Genomic DNA, 18,036 nt, shown 5'->3' with positions numbered 1-18,036 from the left:
AAAAACATTATATTGGAGTCACTCACTAGGTGACAAATTCAGATATTCTATCCAACGCACAATTGTTCCTTTAATTCCCCACATCAGTAACCATGGTAACTGTAATGGTAACCGTAATGCTTTCTCATTTCTCAACTGACCAAAAGATAAAAGGCCCAGAGGTAGAATGGAGCTCCCGTGCATGAGAACGACCCTTGGTCAATATCTCTAACAAGGACCAAATGCAACCCATTGGCTCTAAATTGGAGAGACAGACCTCTAAATTATCAATAAAGGAGAGGGAGAGAGGGAGGGAGCGAGCGAGCGAGAGAGACAGAGGTCAGCTACAGACACGTATTCAGAATGAGAGAGACAAAGTCGCGTTCGGTTTGATAGTATATAATCTGGTCCTTAACCAGATTGGTTCATCAGATTTTATCAATAAAACCAGCCATAAACTAAACAGATGGTATCGCTATTGGACACTGACTTCTACGGCCACGTCCTGAAGAAATCCTGAAGCCACGATGGATCAGGTATCCAAAAGTTTTGACTTTATAACATAACGATGACCATTTTAATAATTCAAATAAGGCCAACGGGTTATAAGCAGGTCACCAGTTCAAATGGATCAACACATAAGCACACATTCAAAATTGTCTTCATAAAAGCGAGCACATATACTGTACATATATATAATGTTATTGATTACCACTTTCAAAACCTTGTGTCTGAATTATAGAAGTTGCTCTCATTGGGAGATCAGAGTGAGACCATTTAAGCACAACAATAAAAACACTATCACTAGGTCTTATCATTTAGGATAGGTGCATGCTTTTAAACAAGACGACAGTTACAGCCTCTTCTGCCCTCACCACGTGAAGCCGTACGTGGCTATTCAGCGAGCTAAACACTCTTACAATAAGTACCCGGAGACAGGTTCTCACTTTGGTATCTTTATTGAAAGCGGTGTAAAACTGTGGAACAATACAGAAATATGCAGATAAACGACCATTCTCTATGCGGATGTAGATAACCTGTTAATTCGTCATAGCTCCAACATTGTATACATGTGAACCGCAGATTGTGCCTTCTCAAGGGCAGTGACCGAGGCTGCTGAAAGAGACGATCATCCTGGGACGGGATCAGATGGATCGTGTGTGTCTCCGTCTGTCTACGTCTGCTCTGATGTCATACTATCATCACAGTGCACTGATGTCATACTATGATCACAGTGCTCTGATGTCGCAAGACAGACTCGGGGGGGCGGCTGCGGCTTCTTGGGGCGGAACACTCCCCGCCTGGCCTCTGTAAGATAATCGATCGCCCATCGATAATCCTCCAGGCAGTTATTGAACAACCTCAGTCCTAACGAGATGAGGTCATGGCGAGCCATGGAGATGTTACCGTCTGCCGCGACTGTCGCTCTCACCAGGGGGTCCACTAAGGTGGGAGTGTACACGGCCTCCGTTCGTGCAACTGCGGCTCTTGCGCGGGCCGCTGTGACCACACTGACGTTGGACCTGCTGGACCTGCTGGACCTGCTGGCTGATTTAAAGGACTTATTGGCTGACTTAATGGTCTTGTTGGCCGACTTGAAGGACTGGCTGGCTGTCAAAGTTGTACTGCCACTGCGGTCCAGGCCTTCTGCCTGTTCCTCCAAGCCAGGCTGCCCGCTGTAGATAACCTGTGAACCACAGATTGTGCCTTCTCAAGGGCAGTGACCGAGGCTGACTATCATCACAGTGCTCTGATGTCATACTATCATCACAGTGCTCTGATGTCATACTCTCATGCCAGTGCTCTGATGTCGCAACACAGACTGGGTGGGGGGGGGGGGGCTTCTGGGGGCGGAACACAGCCAGTTTTTTGTCCGGCGGATCGCCGCGCTGTTTAGTTGAGTTGCTGTTTTTGGTTTTGAAACTAAGAGGCAAAAAAACACACGAAGGCCACAACCAGACGGGCCAGTCCAGGCCCATATGTCTGAATCATCTCCTCTGTTTACCGAAAATAAACTCACTCAAATCAATTAACTCACGCATGCCTCATTAACCTCACGAGGCGAGGAGAGGGGAGCCGTCAGGATCCAACCTCCGGTCACCTCGGCCACATTCAATCCTAATATCTTCAATTAGAATTAATTGCTGATGGTTGCCTGGTTGTTTTGAGGGCGTACTCTGAAAATATGAATCACCAATGGATGTGTGACACACATTAGAAACTCTGTTTCAGCGGCACTCCCAGCAGGGCGGTGGAAACCGCTTCGGCCTTTGACCAAAATGTTCATTTATTTAATACATTTATTTTACTCGCAGGTTTATTTTCTGTTAAATGTTTCAGCATTTCTCTTTATGGTGATATCAGCCGTTCACACTTGTACCTGCAACTTTAAGCGAACCTTTTTCGGGAGGCAACGCATCTTCAAATTCCAGGATTGCCCGGTAGATATCAGGGTTTTAAAGATATCTACCGGGCAATATCAGGGTGAATCCAATGACCTGTGGACTCGAAGGTCGTTCCGGTACCCTTTAGCAAGGCACCGGCCCGGCTGTTCCCGTCCTCCCGTTGACGTGGAGTTCCTCACGGTGATAAAAGGCTGCGCCGCTAAACATGTGCCAGCGTGGTACGCTCGTGAGGAATTTACGCACAGAGCCTCCGGGTTTCTATAAGTGAACAAGCATTTAAAAACTCGTTCTAGCTTCATTCTGGCTTCCTAGTTCCATTCCTCTCTGCCGGCCGTGGCACCATGGTGAAACTGACACTTGAGTGAATCGGTCAATTAGTGCACCATACGGGAGCAGCAGCCGACCAGACACAAAGCAGCCACTTCATCTGCAGGACTGAAGAGGGAATTTTACAAACATTGAAGAGAGCTACACACGGTACATACAGTACAGTACATACAGTATATACAGTACAGACATATATACCGTAAATACAGTATATACAGTACATACCGTGTATATATATGACATTCCACTGCCTATATGTATTATAGTATGTATGTGACGAATAAACCTTTTGAATCCTGAATATACCATACATACAGTGCATACAGTGTATATACACAGTACATACTGTATATACGGTATGTACTGTACATACCGTATATACAGTACATACATTACATCTTACCTTTAGGATACGCATGCCGTGTAGGTTCTCAGTGACAGGCTGGAATCCTTGATTAAAGTCCAAAGACGTGGTCAGCCTGTTGAGTCCCCAACGGCAGTTACTCACACGATGTGGAGACCAAAGTCAGTACAATCAGTGGGAAATTCATTATTTTGTTGTAGGATAATGACATAATGACGCCTCAACGGTCACTCTCTCTCTCTTGCCCCTCTCTATTTCTACCTCTCTCTCTCCCTCCCTCTCTCTATTTCTACCTCTCTCTCTCTCTACCTCTCTTTCTCTCTCTCTCCCTCTCTCTCTCTATCTCCCTCCGTCTCTCTCTCCCCCTCTCTCCCTCCCCCTCTCTATTTCTACCTCTTTCTCTCTCTCTCTCTCTCTCTCTCCCTCCCTCCCTCTCCGCCTCTCTCCCCCCTCTCTATTTCTACCTCTCTTTCTCTCTCTCTCTCGCTCTCTTTCTCTCCCTCCCTCTCTCTCTCTCTCTACATCTTTTTCTCGCTCTCTCCCTCCCCCTCTCTATTTCTACCTCTTTCTCTCTCTCTCCCTCCCTCTCCCCCTCTCTCCCTCCCCCTCTCTATTTCTACCTATCTTTTTCTCTCTCCCTCTCTTTTTCCCTCCCTCGTTCTCTCCCTCCATCTCTCTCTCTGTCTCTCTCGCTCTACCTCTCTTTCTCTCTCCCTGTCTCTCTCTCTCTCTCCCTCTCTCCCTCTCTATTTCTACCTCCCTTTCTCTCTCTCTCCCTCTCTTTTTTCCTCCCTCTTTCTCTCCCTCCCTCTCTTCCTCCATCTCTCTCTCTCTCTCTCTCTCGCTCTACCTCTCTTTCTCTCCCTGTCTCTCTCTCTCCCTCTGTCTATTTCTACGTCTCTCTCTCTCTCTCTCCCTCTCTTTTTCCCTCCCTCTTTCTCTCCCTCCCTCTCCCTCCATCTCTCTCGCTCCCTCTCTCTATTTCTACCTCTCTTTCTCTCTGCCTGTCTCTCTCTCTCTCTTTCTCTCTTCCTCTCTGTCTCTCTCTTGCTTCTTCTCTCAGTGATTACATCTATTTTCCTTTTTTGGAATACAATTGTAAGTTTTGAATCTTAATTGAAGCGTAACACTTAAATTATAACTCTTCAGTGTTAACTATGCATTGTTTCCTTATCGAATAATAGTGTTAATAATAATATACTTCTCTCAGACGTGTAAGTATATTTTAAGATAATACGCTTAAAACAGCTGTTTTAAACATTTTCAACATAATTAACAATGTGATTCAGCCTGAAGTTTCAACCAGTTGAACTATCTCCGAGTCTGTAACAACTCGAGTCCCGACTCCCTCTCTGCGCTGACTTCTACAGAGAATGAGGATTATTCTTCCTCCAAACAAGAGCAATGCGAAGGGAGGTTTCTCTCTGAGTTTAGTGCAACCCTCAGTCATTTTTTATCAATGACCAAATCAGTTTGTCGAACGCGATTGCGATAGAGATTTTGCCTGTATTTATTTTTTTATTCGATATATATAGTATCAAATATCAGTAGGCTTATCTGCGGCCTGAGCCTGATAATCTGAGCCTTCCACTCGTGTTAATGTGCTGCTTTCCACTGTTTGAACGACACGCCTGCGGGGAGTGTTACTTTCAGCTGATTGTAACTCTGATGAGCTGATCATTTGATGACTCAACAGCAGGTTGACGAGAAGAGCAGTGACAAACAATTGATTTGTTCTTACACTGGAAGAACAAAGAGAAAAATTGTCGCCTGCGGTCGTGGAACAAGGCTCAAATATGTGTCCCCCCCCCCAATCCCGTGTGCCTGATGCAAACAACATGAACAGGCACTGACAGATTCTTCTAGCACGGCCTGTCCTTGAAAATGAAACAAAACCAGTTTAGCTTTTGTGCGTTCTTGGATGTCACCCAAGTAAAGAGGGGGTCTGTGTGATATAAGGGTTATTAACGACGCAAGGCATCCGAGGCTATTCTGTCGTAGCATCTACATGCCAGAAAACTATGGCAAACTGTTTAGAATACGCAACACGAGGATAGTTCTGCTGTTCCTACTGTAAATATTAATACATCACACCCCAAGCAGGTTTTCTTGTCAAAACACAATGGCAGTTGTTGGCAGTGTGTGTGTGTGTGTGTGTGTGTGTGTGTGTGTGTGTGTGTGTGTGTGTGTGTGTGTGTGTGTGTGTGTGTGTGTGTGTGTGTGTGTGTGTGTGTGTGTGTGAGTGAGTCAGGGAGCCTACTCAGACTGTGCATTCCAAAGACCTGAAAGGGTCCAAAATGCCTCCACTAGGATAATCGTACAATAGGTTTCTAGGCTTTTAAACCCAGAATCTGCTGCAGCCTCACAGTGTGTGTAAATGCAGTCTAATGGGACAAACGTTAAATCAGTGACAGTGACTCTGTTGCCACCATCAGGAGCCAAGTGATAAATATACACACTGGTCTTTTCCTGCTTGTGTACTTGGTGTTTTATCTCCTCTGATTGTCTTGTCTGGGAATGTACGCACAGTCATAGATGCACTTAATATAACACAAATCAGAGTTTGAAGATAGTTAGCCTATATGTAAAGAATATTGTAAGAATGTGCCATTTTAATTAATTGATATTAGTATTCATGAGTCTTAAATTATCATTCAAAAACATCTTCATTAAACGTTCACAACGGTCACCATCATTCAATGGGCTTTAGAGCCCTCTGCTGGTTGGAAGAATCATGAGCTAAATCCCTCCAGTCAGTGAAGACCATGTAAAACATATGTATATTTTAGTATAACTGGAATAAAATTACATTAATAATAGTTCACTCCAAACAAATTGGTCATAGGCGTTTTCTGGAAGGAAATAATAAGTATAAATAAAGTATAATATTTATGAATAGTATAATGAATATTTCTTTATCATCATGGAAGCATACATATTAAATACACAAAATAAAACACAACTGATCCGTGGAATCATTGTAAATGTAGGGGAATGTGAAGGAATCGGCGAATGAAAAGTCATTGCAACTGCAGTCCCTCAGGTGCACCACTCGAGGGCACTGACATGTTGTGCTCAGATTATTAAAAGGGCCCGTAGTTCAGTTTGGCTAAACCGGTTCAAACCTCTTGGAAATGTTCAGCGTTTTCCACATACAAGCGTCTCTCTAACCAGACTACTCTCACCCCGGGCTCTACTCCAAGTATTTGGATCATTTGGACCACCTAATCCTCTGGCTGTCGTGGAGCGTGTTGAAAGTGAACATTCCACTTTTGTTGGCAATTAGCAGACATGTTTGCTTGGAAATGGGAGGTTTTCTCTCTTTAACTTCAATGGGAAGTTAACAACCAGGTGCAGGGCTTCAAAAGTGCCTCACCTATGAGCTAATGATGGCAGCGAACACAGTGTTATTTCTCTGGTACAGGCTGACCCCGGCGGTCTGTTGTTCCAGGCAGGACGTCAGGTGTCAGCCGCCCAAACCGTACACATTGTCTCCCGCTCCAGCGTTTTGACGTCGTATTATTTGCTTTGCTGGATGTTTGTCTGCAACTCTTTTTTTTTTTTTTGTCGTCAATGACACATTAGGATGAGCCTTCTGCGATATCTCAACAGAATTGTGTTGTAAAACCAGGAAACTGTATCAGAGACGGGAATAAGGTATCAATGATAGTAATTATTAATAGGACTACAGACTATAATGCACCTTAGAGGGTAAATAATGTTCCTACAAACGGGAGACACGGACTGGTTAAAGGTGATTTAAAGGAGCTCCAAGTGTATTTGTTCCATGTATTTGTTATTTTGGGACAAATAATTGCTTTTGTGGCGTGGGTTTGTACAACAAAGACAACCAATACAAACAAAACCAAAAGGCGCCATATCACAAACCTCAAGCCTTTTCCTCTTTTATCTGTGGCTTTGTTAACCTACTACTAATGTTTTGTGTTGTGTGATGTGGTGTTGCTATGTGTTTTTGGAGTCGGCTTGAACGGACGGAGATTTCTTTGAATTTGAAGAGGTTTCATTAAACAGACTGTACAGAAGCTGAAAATGCTGATCTGATGAATGAAATTATGGAGCAGCCAATACCTTGTTTTCTATGGTGGAAACTTCCCCGTTTGGACCCTTATTGACATTACTGGTCTGTGTTCATGTCGTGGATTAAATGTCTTAACCACAGCGGTGTCTACATTGGTGATACACATGTTTTTATGGTTGACTGACTCATCAACTGGTGAGTTAAATCTGTTCATGCAGGATGTCTGGTGGCAGATGAAGGTCGTAAAGTCAGAGCTTCCGTTATCTGACGTAAAAAAATAAAATAAAAAAACCTTTCCCTATGCTCGGTGATTGGCAGGTCGCCTTGGACAGCCGTTTGCTTGATTCAGGCGCTCTGCGTGTTTTGAACTCTCCTTGTTCAGGTTTTGGGTGTAGATTACGCAGAGTCGCAGGTAATAAAACTCTCTGAGTTTCTGTTTCCATTGAGTGGACACAGTGAGTCTGTTCAGCCTCCTCAGGGGAACGGTGGGGGCTTGTTTCACTCTCTCTCTCTCTCTATCTCTCTCTCTCTCGCTCTCTCCCTCCATCTCTTCCTCTCTCTGGTGACCCCAGGTTGCCTAGAAACTTCTCTGCCCTTCACATTCCGCAGTATCGGTCATGTGACCGGCGCTTTCCTGTGTCAAACAGAGCGAAACATGGGAGACTCATGGAAGCGTGTTGTTTGTTTTTTTAACGCACCTTACCGACAGAATTCCAAAGCTTCGTAGATGTGCATCGGTGTTCACTAACTTTTGCCATTCGATTTGAATCCTTCTGTATTGGTTGTTGACATAGTCGATGATTAAGCTCGGACACGACTCCAAACCTGCCGAGGGTAGGAAAGGAAAGGCAGTGAGGAAGCTCTGAGCTTCTGTGGAGGCTGCAGCTTTGTGTTTTGCCGTTTCCACAGCACCATAAGAAATGCAGCTTTTCTCCACACTTAGTTATGAGATACCTTCTTCACAGCTTTTCAAGGTGACCTCTGTCTTAAAAATAAATGTTTTGTTTTTTTACCGAGGCACTATTTAACACTTTGTGTCTTGCACAGATCGTATTTTCAACAATAGCCATAATTATGATTTATTTATGCTTTTATTATTTATTTATTAGAGTTATTATGCTTAGTGTTTCACCAAACTTCAATAACGTCAAACAGAATAATCTCTGTGGCATTCAAAAACCAAGGGAAAAACCTGCGTCACACCTGGTCCGTATTCCTATCCCACAGTCTGATCCACCCCCTAGTGTCCGTCGGATGAACGGGGTGAGTTTCGCAACACAAAATATGTCTGTCTCAAGAAAGAACTGTTTGTTTCCGGTAGAACAGCGAGTAGTAAGCTCGGTTGGACATCTACCATTTTCCCGAATGAGAGTTTAAAACTCCCTTTATACACAGGTGGTGTTTGCAAAGCAAATCCAAAAAGAAAATACACACAATTCCCTTGTAGGAGAAGAGAATTGACCGTGAATACGGCGATGTCCAACATTAACGTTAATAACATTGTTATTTTGAAATACGTGACTTATTTACATTGTTTTAAGCCCGGTTCCGACTTCTGGTTTGTTCTTGTCACTTGTTCAATGTGAAGCAGGCTTCATGGCCCGACCTGTAATCCAAACATGAACTTGCACTCACTGTAAATCACTGTAAACAGAACTCCTACACAGTGTCTGCCGCAAGATGAAAAATAAACTTTGAATCTATTTGCAATCTCTTTATCAGTAGAATTTAATCATTAGCATTTCTAATGTTATACCACGACCGCACGCAACAATTTTTCTCTTTGTTCTTCCAGTGTAGGAACAAATCAATTGTTTGTCACTGCTCTTCTCGTCAACCTGCTGTTGAGTCATCAATACCCCAACCAAACACTACAGCTGCTCATAAATAAGGAGAAATAGAATTCATAAAGGAAAATTAAAAAGCTCAAATTTTTAGACATTGCCTGCTCACTCATTGTAATTATACCAGGATAACTGTGTGTGTGAGTTAAAATCCAATGTCCTGTAAAGACCCAGAATGCTCATGTACTTTTACATCTTTTGAATGACTTTTAAATCTCATGTGTTACCAGCAGTCACTCGTCCTGACCAGATGTCAAACAGTTTCACGCTCTTTGTTCTGGGCGACATCGATATGAGAGGAAGAGACAGGAGTTGGCTCGTAAGGGGAGACGGTTCTGAGTGACTTGTCACATATTTACTATAAGATGCTCATCAATTTTTCAAGCCGCCGCCTTTGTACGGTTGCAGACGCAAGCCGGAAGGGTTAAGTCATGCCCAGCAGCCTGCTGTAAATGTTCAACGGGTACCGGGAAATCAGCTGATGATGCAGACTGGACTTGCTCAAATGCTGTTATGTTATATGCTATTATCGTGATGTATCACCAACAGCAGTGTCTCAGAGTTTAGAGAGACAGGGATTTAGGATCGAGGAATTGGAATTGGAATTTAAATGGAAATTAGAAACATCCGGGCTGGGAGATTGCATGATTGTTCTGCAACTACTCTTTAGCGCTATTGAGCAAGGCACTTCAACCCAAATTCCCCCATTTTCTCCAGCGGAACAGTTCAGCCGCCGATGCCGGGAGGCTGATATTTAGGAATGGAGTACTAGAGAGTAACAATCCAATCCCTTACTTGAACTCAACATGATAGACGGTGATGTCATTCCCAGTGATCAAATGGATTGACTGAATGAATTTTTACTCAAAAGAGTAAAAATTCAAGTAACCCTCTCATGAACATCTGTCATGACCTGGAATGACTCATCCTCGTGGGTGTTTGTTTTAGAGATATTCTCTGATGGGCTCTCAGCCTGGGTTGGAAGCAATAAAGATAACGCTGTCAGTTTCAGGGCGTCGTTTCCTTTGGAGATGAAATCAAGGATGTTGAAGAGAAGTAAATCCTCTAACCTCTTTCTAGATGAACTATTCCTGTCGTCTCCAGCGTTGCCAGTTATCACCTCAGCCTGTGATGCGATCCTGTGGCTAATTGTTTAGCGCGAGTGTGGTTAAGTTGGTGGTAACGTGGCACCCGGCATTGTGTGTCAGGGTGTCGCTTACCAAGGCGCAGGCAGCGATTCCGTCGCCTTTTTACTGACTCACCAGCAAGGTGTTTTTGAGAGAGGATTAGCCGGCAGGACCTGACGTGGTGATTATCGGCTAAAATATATAATCCCCTCGGGCCTCCCTCTCCAACCAAATGGAAAACATGGAGAAATAAACAGAACAGCACACATTTAAAAAAAACACTGATATTTATTTTAAAAAATAACACAAAAAGGCTTAGAGATTACACACAGACAATTCTTGTGCTGGTTTAACACAGGAGCCTCTGTGCTGCTTCAGGACACAAGAAGCCTCTTTGTCCTGCAGGTATCTTCAGCCCAACCCCCTCTCATCTCACCCAGACTCATCTTTCTTGACCATTAAAGGGGGAACATAATATCCGGAATTTGGTATTCACTATCACAATAACATTCTAGTTAAACATGGACATAACAAAATTAAGCCTACAGCCTTATAAGCTGTTTGCAAATACACAAAATAATGGGTAGCAGAATTCAAAGAGACGTTTTTTAGGAACATTCTACTTGTTCTTTCTTGACATTCTGTTGTAAATCAGGTATGATATGAATTTAAATGATGTTAGTGTCAATCTAATATAGTATATTGCATGGTGGACATGAAAAAATAAAACAACATATTGTACACTGGTGATTCAGCTTTTAGATTTAGACTTTTAGATTCACTTAACCACTCTATCTAAAAGCCCAGGCATTTAAATATTTCACAATCTGTCAAAATCTATCAAAGCATTATATCAGCCTCAGACAATCTTAAAGCTACATGTACTGCAGATATGCCGAACAGTTAATAAGAAACAAAAATATCCTTCATTGTGGAGTCTCATTTTGGGCTTTGTTACACTGAGCCCTGTCTTCAGAAAGCTGACAGTTTGGCGTGCCAATCTGTTTAAGTGATCCAAGATAGTCTTGAGGAAAAAAAACAAAAAAAACCTGGTGTTCAAACATAGTCTTTCCTCTCAAACCCTGGAGCCCCTGCGGACCGTGAGGCGGAGTAGGCCATTCGCGATGTGTTGTATCTCTTGTCGCTAGGTGGACAGGAGCAGCAGAGGAGCGAGCCCCCCAGCATCAGGAGGGCGGCTGCCCCCCAGCCGATGTAGAGCGCTGCCCCCAACTCCCTCCTCTGGGCATCAGGCAGCAGCGGGTTGTAGAAGTCCCTGATGATGGTGTTGGCTGACCAGGACACCGGGATGAGCTGCATGACCCCCGACACGATGAAGAAGACGCCGGAGATTATCATCACCTTGGCCTTGGACGCCTCGTCCTCGATGCAGTTGGTGCACTTGGCCCCGGCGATGGCAATGAGCACGGCCAGGATGGCCAACAGGACGGAGATGACGGTGAGGGCCCGGGCGGCCTGCAGGTCTTGGGACAGCGCCAACATGGAGTCGTACACCTTGCACTGCATCTGCCCCGTGCTCTGCACCACGCAGGTCATCCACAGGCCTTCCCAGATGATCTGAGCCGTGACGATGTTGCTGCCGATGAAGGCCGTCACCCGCCACATGGGCAGAGCACAGGACACGATGGCAATGATCCATCCCAAGATGCACAGGGAGATCCCTATCAACTCCAAGCCTATAGACATGATGCCTCTCGGATTCTCTCTCCTCCACTGCTGCTATACTGTCACACCTGAGAGACGGATGACAGGGGAATATAGTCTCGGCGGTGAGTCAACCGAAGAACCGACTCGTAATTAACCCACCTGCATCTGTGACTGCCATTATCTGGTGACTTGGCTCCACAAGTGTCCTTTATAAGGCAGATCAGGTGATGGGGAGGAGTTCCCAGGAGCTGACATCACTGAGGGGAGGAAAAAGCCGGGCACTCTCAGACCCAGAGGCGTTCTGGTACTGTCATACATGACTGGCCCACTCAAACGGAGGGATTTTCCAGTTGAAACGGAAGGCGCGTGTTACAATATAACTAGTATAACATTCTGGCAAAAGATAACAATGTTCAAAGAGAGCCGTCGTGGAAATCCGTTTCGTGTCCTTCACAGCTATAGAGATTGCTTCCGAAATTTGAAGCTTTTTTATGATTGTTGTTGTGAGGATTTGCTTGCCTGCTACACAATTCAATGGATGGATAAATGAAACACCAAAACATGTTATGAGCTACAATCGTCCTTATCGGAAAAATTTGGATCAGTACGTTCCAAGCTGTTATTATTCTTAAATATTGTCGCGGTCGCAGTCCCAATGCAACATTAACTGACTAGCGACAGCGATGGAACTGATAAACCGGAGACACGCGGCTTAGAACTTGAACCACTAACCAGTTTTTATCGCCTATTTGGTACGCCCAGTTCAGTATTGGGAGTGTACCCGAAAAAACATAAAACAACTGACTAGGTCCGTCGCACTAACTTCTCCATTCTCCACTCCATTCTTCTCATTCCGCCCAACCCCCCGGAACCTATTAAAGCTGAACTAGACAACGTCTTCCTCCAAAAACACTCCCAAACCTCCCCCCATATCCTAAATGTGATGGTGTTCAGCAAGGTTGCGGCGAAATTAAATGTTGTTTTGTTATTTACCACGAAATATACTACATTATGCTGACAGGTTATGAAGTCACTTTTATTCAATCACTCAGTGGCATGTTTCTCTGCCGAGTGTTTTTCATCTCCTTTTGAGATACGCATCTTCAGCTCCTCCCAGTCGGCATCAATCTCATGATTTATCTGTGTAGGAGGTACTTGACTCAGCTCCTGCGTCAGCATTTGGGAGTTTGCGTCAAGAGCGGCGGTCAGGCCCCGCTCCGCGCCGACTCCACGCGACGGCTCACAAAGGAGGAAAGCCCGGCCTCCCTCCCTCCGTGAAGAGCCGCTCCCGCTGAGCCTTTTCACCTGGGATGAGCTCTAGTGTCTCTGTCCGTCCGTCGTTAGAGTGTCCTCGAAATTCTTTGGGGTTGGATTGTCTCCCTAGGTATGCCCCGGAAACCATGGTAACGAGCTTTGCCCCCAAACATTCTGTGACCCGGTGTTGAAAAGCTACCCTGGTCTCTACCCTCCAGGATGAAACGTGCCCATTGTTTCATGGAAAAAGAGGGGGGGGTGTGCTATTTGGATGACCGGCTGTTGTTAAGCTGACGACGTCAAGGTACTTGTTATCAGTGACTGAGCCAGACATATGGGAGACAGCAGTGGGGGTTAGGATAATGGTCGGGGGTGTAAGATGACACAAAGAATCATAATTTTGTTCCTGGGAATGTTACTGGCTCATGGGCTCACATCTGAGCTGAGTGTTGTGGTTGTTGTTGATAATTTGTTGTTATTTTTAAGCTACAGAGGCGGACAGGTTTCGGTTGGTCAGGACTATTCATGACTTGTAAATTCCAGGAATGATTGTGGATCACAGACCACATTCATTAAAATTGTAAATATGTGTGGCTTACATGCCTAGACCCAAATATATGGCATTGATGAATCGGTTAATGCAGTGTCAATTATACACAAAGAAATTGGTACAAAATAACTGAATATTTTTATTGTCAAAATTGTACACAATGAACATTGAAAAACATAAGAAAAGGTCTGTTTTAGTGGTATGCCTGTAAAGTCATCGAAAAGTTTAGCCAAAAAAACCTTGATTGTGTTTTTTTGACTTTTTGAAATTTCTCAATCCAAATAAAAATATTTATCATATTAATGAAGTCAATAAGTAAAAAAAAAAGTTTACCATGCAAATCCAACTCTTCTGAAATTTCAAGATTACAACATTTACAAGTATTTGAAAGAGCGTAACATACATGACGTCATCATAACACAAAGTCATCAGCCTCAGTGCATCACAGCCAAAAAGCTATACGTATGTAAAATGAATGCTTGAGATTTTATTCAGTCCATGTTCCTGCGACATTATCAAGATATTTAGCTTCGACCACCTGGCACATCAGGAAAGTACTTTTCCAGGCATAGAAATGGTCCAAGAGAGGCCACAAAAACCAAACCTCCCTCTTCTCTTCTCTTCTCTATGACCAGTCCTTTCCGCCATTGATACTGCGTGACTGGAGAACGGGAGGGGGTTCAGACGTAGTCTCTCTTGTCGTAGCCGCTGGGGGCCACCGACCTGGTGGGGGAGTAGACCATCCTGGACGGGGGTCCCGGATACCTCTTTTCAGGCTGCGGGGGGCAGCTGCAGCAGAGTATGGACCCTCCTATGAGCAGAAAAGCGGCTGCTGCCCAGCCCAGGTACAAAGCTGCTCCAATCTCCCTCTTCTGCCCCTCTGGTGTGATCGGACTGTAGAATTCCATGATGATGGTGTGGGCCGACCAGGACACTGGGATCAGCTGGGTGAGAGAAGCCAAAATGAAGGCCACCCCGGCAGCTATCATCACCCGTGCCTTGGCTGCCTCATCCTCCACGCAGTTGGTGCACTTGGCCCCCACCACGGCCACCAGCACCCCGACGATGCCCACCACAATGGAGATGACTGTGAGGGCGCGGGCGGCCTGGAGGTCAGAGCTCAGGGCCAGCATGGAGTCGTACACCTTGCACTGCATCTGTCCGGTGCTCTGGACCACGCAGTTCATCCAGATGCCCTCCCAGATGGTCTGCGCCGTGACGATGTTCACCCCGACGAAAGCGGACACCCTCCACATGGGCATGGCACAGGACACGATGGCCGAAATCCATCCCAGGACCGCCAGAGTCACTCCAAGAATCTCCAGTGCAGCTGCTGCCATTTTTAGAATCTACTACTTTCTATGAATCTGTGAAAGTGTGGGGAGCTTGTTATCTCACAGGTTGGAGATGCAGTTGATGAGTGTGCTCAGGAATCCTCTCAGCTCATATAACCAGAGGTATTTCGCCACGAGAAGGTGGAGTCACTTGGTTATTGGCTGGAGAGTTTCAAATAATTTTCTCTCCCACTTTGTTTGAACGCCGCGGACCCAGCCTTGGCATGTTAACGTCCCTGGTTTAATCATTCAACCTCCCAACCCCCAGTAGCTCCCCCAACCCTTTGGGTGAGAGGGGAGGCAAATAAAGCACATGTACCTCAGGTCTGCAGTAGTTAAAGGATAACAGCAGACACGTTTAGGGTGGGTGAATGAATGATTACATTGGAAACGACGTACCCTCCACCGCTAGAGATTTCCGTCTTAACAATTCCCACAAATCTGAATTCTCAGTCAGTGTCAAGCTAATGTTCCTTTAAACAAATGGGAAGAAAATGAAGTTCTTACCGATGCAATGGCGTTTGTTGTAGCAGTTTGTCACTAAATAAGTGTTGTTGTTCTTGAACAAGGCAGAACATTTCCATCTCCACTAGAAACCAGTTGGAAAAAAAAAAAAAAATCAGTAAAATGAAAGTGAAATGCAGCATACAGGGTAAGCATACAAGCCCGATTCAATATTTATTCTGTATTGAAAGTATTCCATGCCAGTGGCAGATTCTTTTTGCTATTGAAAACGTGGGATTTTCAGTCAATACAAGGTTTAATTGTGTAAATAATAGTTTTTTTGCCAGTGCATTCCTGTGCACTTCTGTATTCCTTTGACTTGCACTGTTGGAGGTTCAGGTGAAATTACTGTCTGTAAAATAGTGTCCTTGACATTGTGCGTTACATTTAATAAACATATACCGAATTTACTTTAATCACATACTGTATAGTTCTACCTTCTGCATATATAGTAGATTATGTACTTTGACCTACATGTAAAGAGTTGCAGAAATATGTTTGTTGCCTTGCTTCCGCCAACTACACTTATTACTTACTTAAATATATTCTATCAAATAAAAATGTTGCACGTTGCATAACTAGATTTTAACCGACAGTTTTCTGAAAAGCGATGTCAAGGAAAGTAGTCGCGCTGCGCTCTGCGAGGGTTCTGCTCTAGTACTGCTCTGCACTGATAACCCTGGGAAGCAACTACCTGAAAACACATGCTCTGAACAACAATGCAAACAGCTCGGCTCAGTTCAGTTTTTAGGCTAAAGTGAGCTTTTTGTGAAATGAACGCTAAGGGGATCATGGTAGATGGCTTTTCCAAAACCTGCACCTTTCAACAAAAAAAAGCATCAAGTCAATTAGAAATCAGGCATTATTTGTTTTCCTAGAGGTTTACGTGAAGTACACAGATTTGACTTTCTTCTCGTGCTGTATATTCCAGGAAGAAAAAACAAGTCTTGGAGTATTGATCGTGGCACAATGGATCTACATGGAAGTAGTGAAAACGAAAAGTGCTCAAAGATTCAGACAGGTTTCCTCAGATCATTGTTACAGACGGGCCCACTGAATGGGAGCAGATCATTGTGTCTGACGTTGACTCAGCGGCGGGGCCCGGGGCTTTTCTTATCGGTGTCCTCGCTCTGAAGGTCACAGCATCCGGGGCTTTCCTCTCAGTCAGCAATGTCTTTTTAAAAGACCGTAACGTTATTACTCAGTGCATTTAAAGCTGCACTCTGCTCAATGGAGCCACGGCAGTCTGGTTGTAGGCTAGTGCCCATTTGGATGCTATCATCAGTAATAAAAACTTGAATATTTTCCTGAATAATCAATACAATATTTGAATTACCCACCTGTGGATTAATATGGTGATATTGTTTTTATCCTATTCTTAATGTAATCGATTCTGTGTCCTCTACTTCAAATACAAAGTTCTGCAATCATTTTTTTTTTAGTTCTTCAATAAATCAAAGTCCTCCCTACTGAGTCATCACACTCCAGTTCACTGGGAGGAGGATGTTCAGTGTTTTTATCACGCTGCGTGGTCAAAACAAGACTCTGCAAAGCTAATGAGTTTGCAAGAAAACCACCAACCAAATATTACATCGGCTTTTGCATTTCGGCGATTACCAAAAACTACCCAGGGGAGCCAAATGGTGGCGTTTTAAGTTCAACCATTTACAGTTATCTAAAGAAAAAGTGATTGGATTTAGTTTTCAGTTTGGTTGAGGTTTTTTTTTTTTTTTTCCATTTTTAACTAGTCTCTTGAGTCTCTTTAAGTAATCAATTTTTTTCGGTTTTGATTTGATGTACACCAAAATGTGTAGACAAAGTATTTTCCATAGTCAGGGAGTATATAGATGTATGAGGCGTGGGTTTCTAAATGATTTATTGCAGTTAAGTGGGAGAAGGCACGTCCAGTGATTTACAGAATTGCCTGTGATTTCTCTTGTGATTCGGTGTGTGTGGGTGAACAATCCAGGTGGATTTTAGGTAAAAGGTCAGTTTTGAGATTTTTTTTTTTTACCTTTTTCCCTTCTCACAAATAACTAGAGTCATTTTACATTGATTCCTTGTAACAGCTGTTCTCAAAAACGAAACTTTATGTTGCCTTTAACATGGTTCATAGTTTTCATTCATAGTTTTACAATAGGACAGCGATGGGAAAACTCCACCAGCATTGAATACAATCAGTGTGTCTGAAGTATCATACTATTTAGTACAAATCTAGAAAAGTATGTAGTGTAGAGTAGTATGCCATTTCGGATGCAGGGTGTAGCAGAAAAAGCTGTACTAATAAATTATCTGTTGGAGAAACCAAGTGTGACTCACCCACCTCTAATTCGACCCAACAGCAAGTGTAAAAATTCAACATAGTTCCCCCTATTTTGTCCGAATAGAAACACAACATGAAGGGCAAAGTGTAAAATTTTTTAATATTTAACACATTAAAAAAACGATTTGAAAAGTCGATTTTCTCGGGAGTATCTGGCTATCTCATAACAAGTGGGGAAACCATGCTGCCTGACACTAATGTACTTTATTTCACATTTTCATTTATCATAACACTCAAACAAAGTAAATTTATGTATAGAACACTATGTCAATTTTTGATTAATGTGATCAAAAAGTTCATATTGATGTAATTCTTTATTTA

General features: G+C 43.7%; 2 protein-coding genes across 2 annotated transcripts; both read right to left on the bottom strand.

The window, feature by feature from the left end:
• Positions 1-11,141: 11,141 nt before the first annotated feature.
• LOC307234975 (claudin-3-like) lies at positions 11,142-11,789 on the bottom strand (the record flags this gene model as incomplete). The annotated part of the gene is made up of 1 exon (XM_080006889.1): positions 11,142-11,789. The coding sequence occupies one exon, from the start codon at positions 11,787-11,789 to the stop codon at positions 11,142-11,144; it is 648 nt and encodes a 215-aa protein (XP_079863015.1).
• A 2,445-nt stretch (positions 11,790-14,234) lies between these two features.
• On the bottom strand, positions 14,235-14,894 carry LOC307234974 (claudin-4-like; the record flags this gene model as incomplete). The annotated part of the gene is made up of 1 exon (XM_080006888.1): positions 14,235-14,894. The coding sequence occupies one exon, from the start codon at positions 14,892-14,894 to the stop codon at positions 14,235-14,237; it is 660 nt and encodes a 219-aa protein (XP_079863014.1).
• Positions 14,895-18,036: the final 3,142 nt, after the last annotated feature.

Source organism: Zeus faber, assembly GCF_960531495.2.
Source record: "Zeus faber genome assembly, chromosome: 9".
In the NCBI taxonomy this organism is placed as follows: domain Eukaryota; kingdom Metazoa; phylum Chordata; class Actinopteri; order Zeiformes; family Zeidae; genus Zeus; species Zeus faber.
Note: the sequence above shows the minus strand (reverse complement) of the source record. Positions and strands in the feature narration are given on the sequence as shown.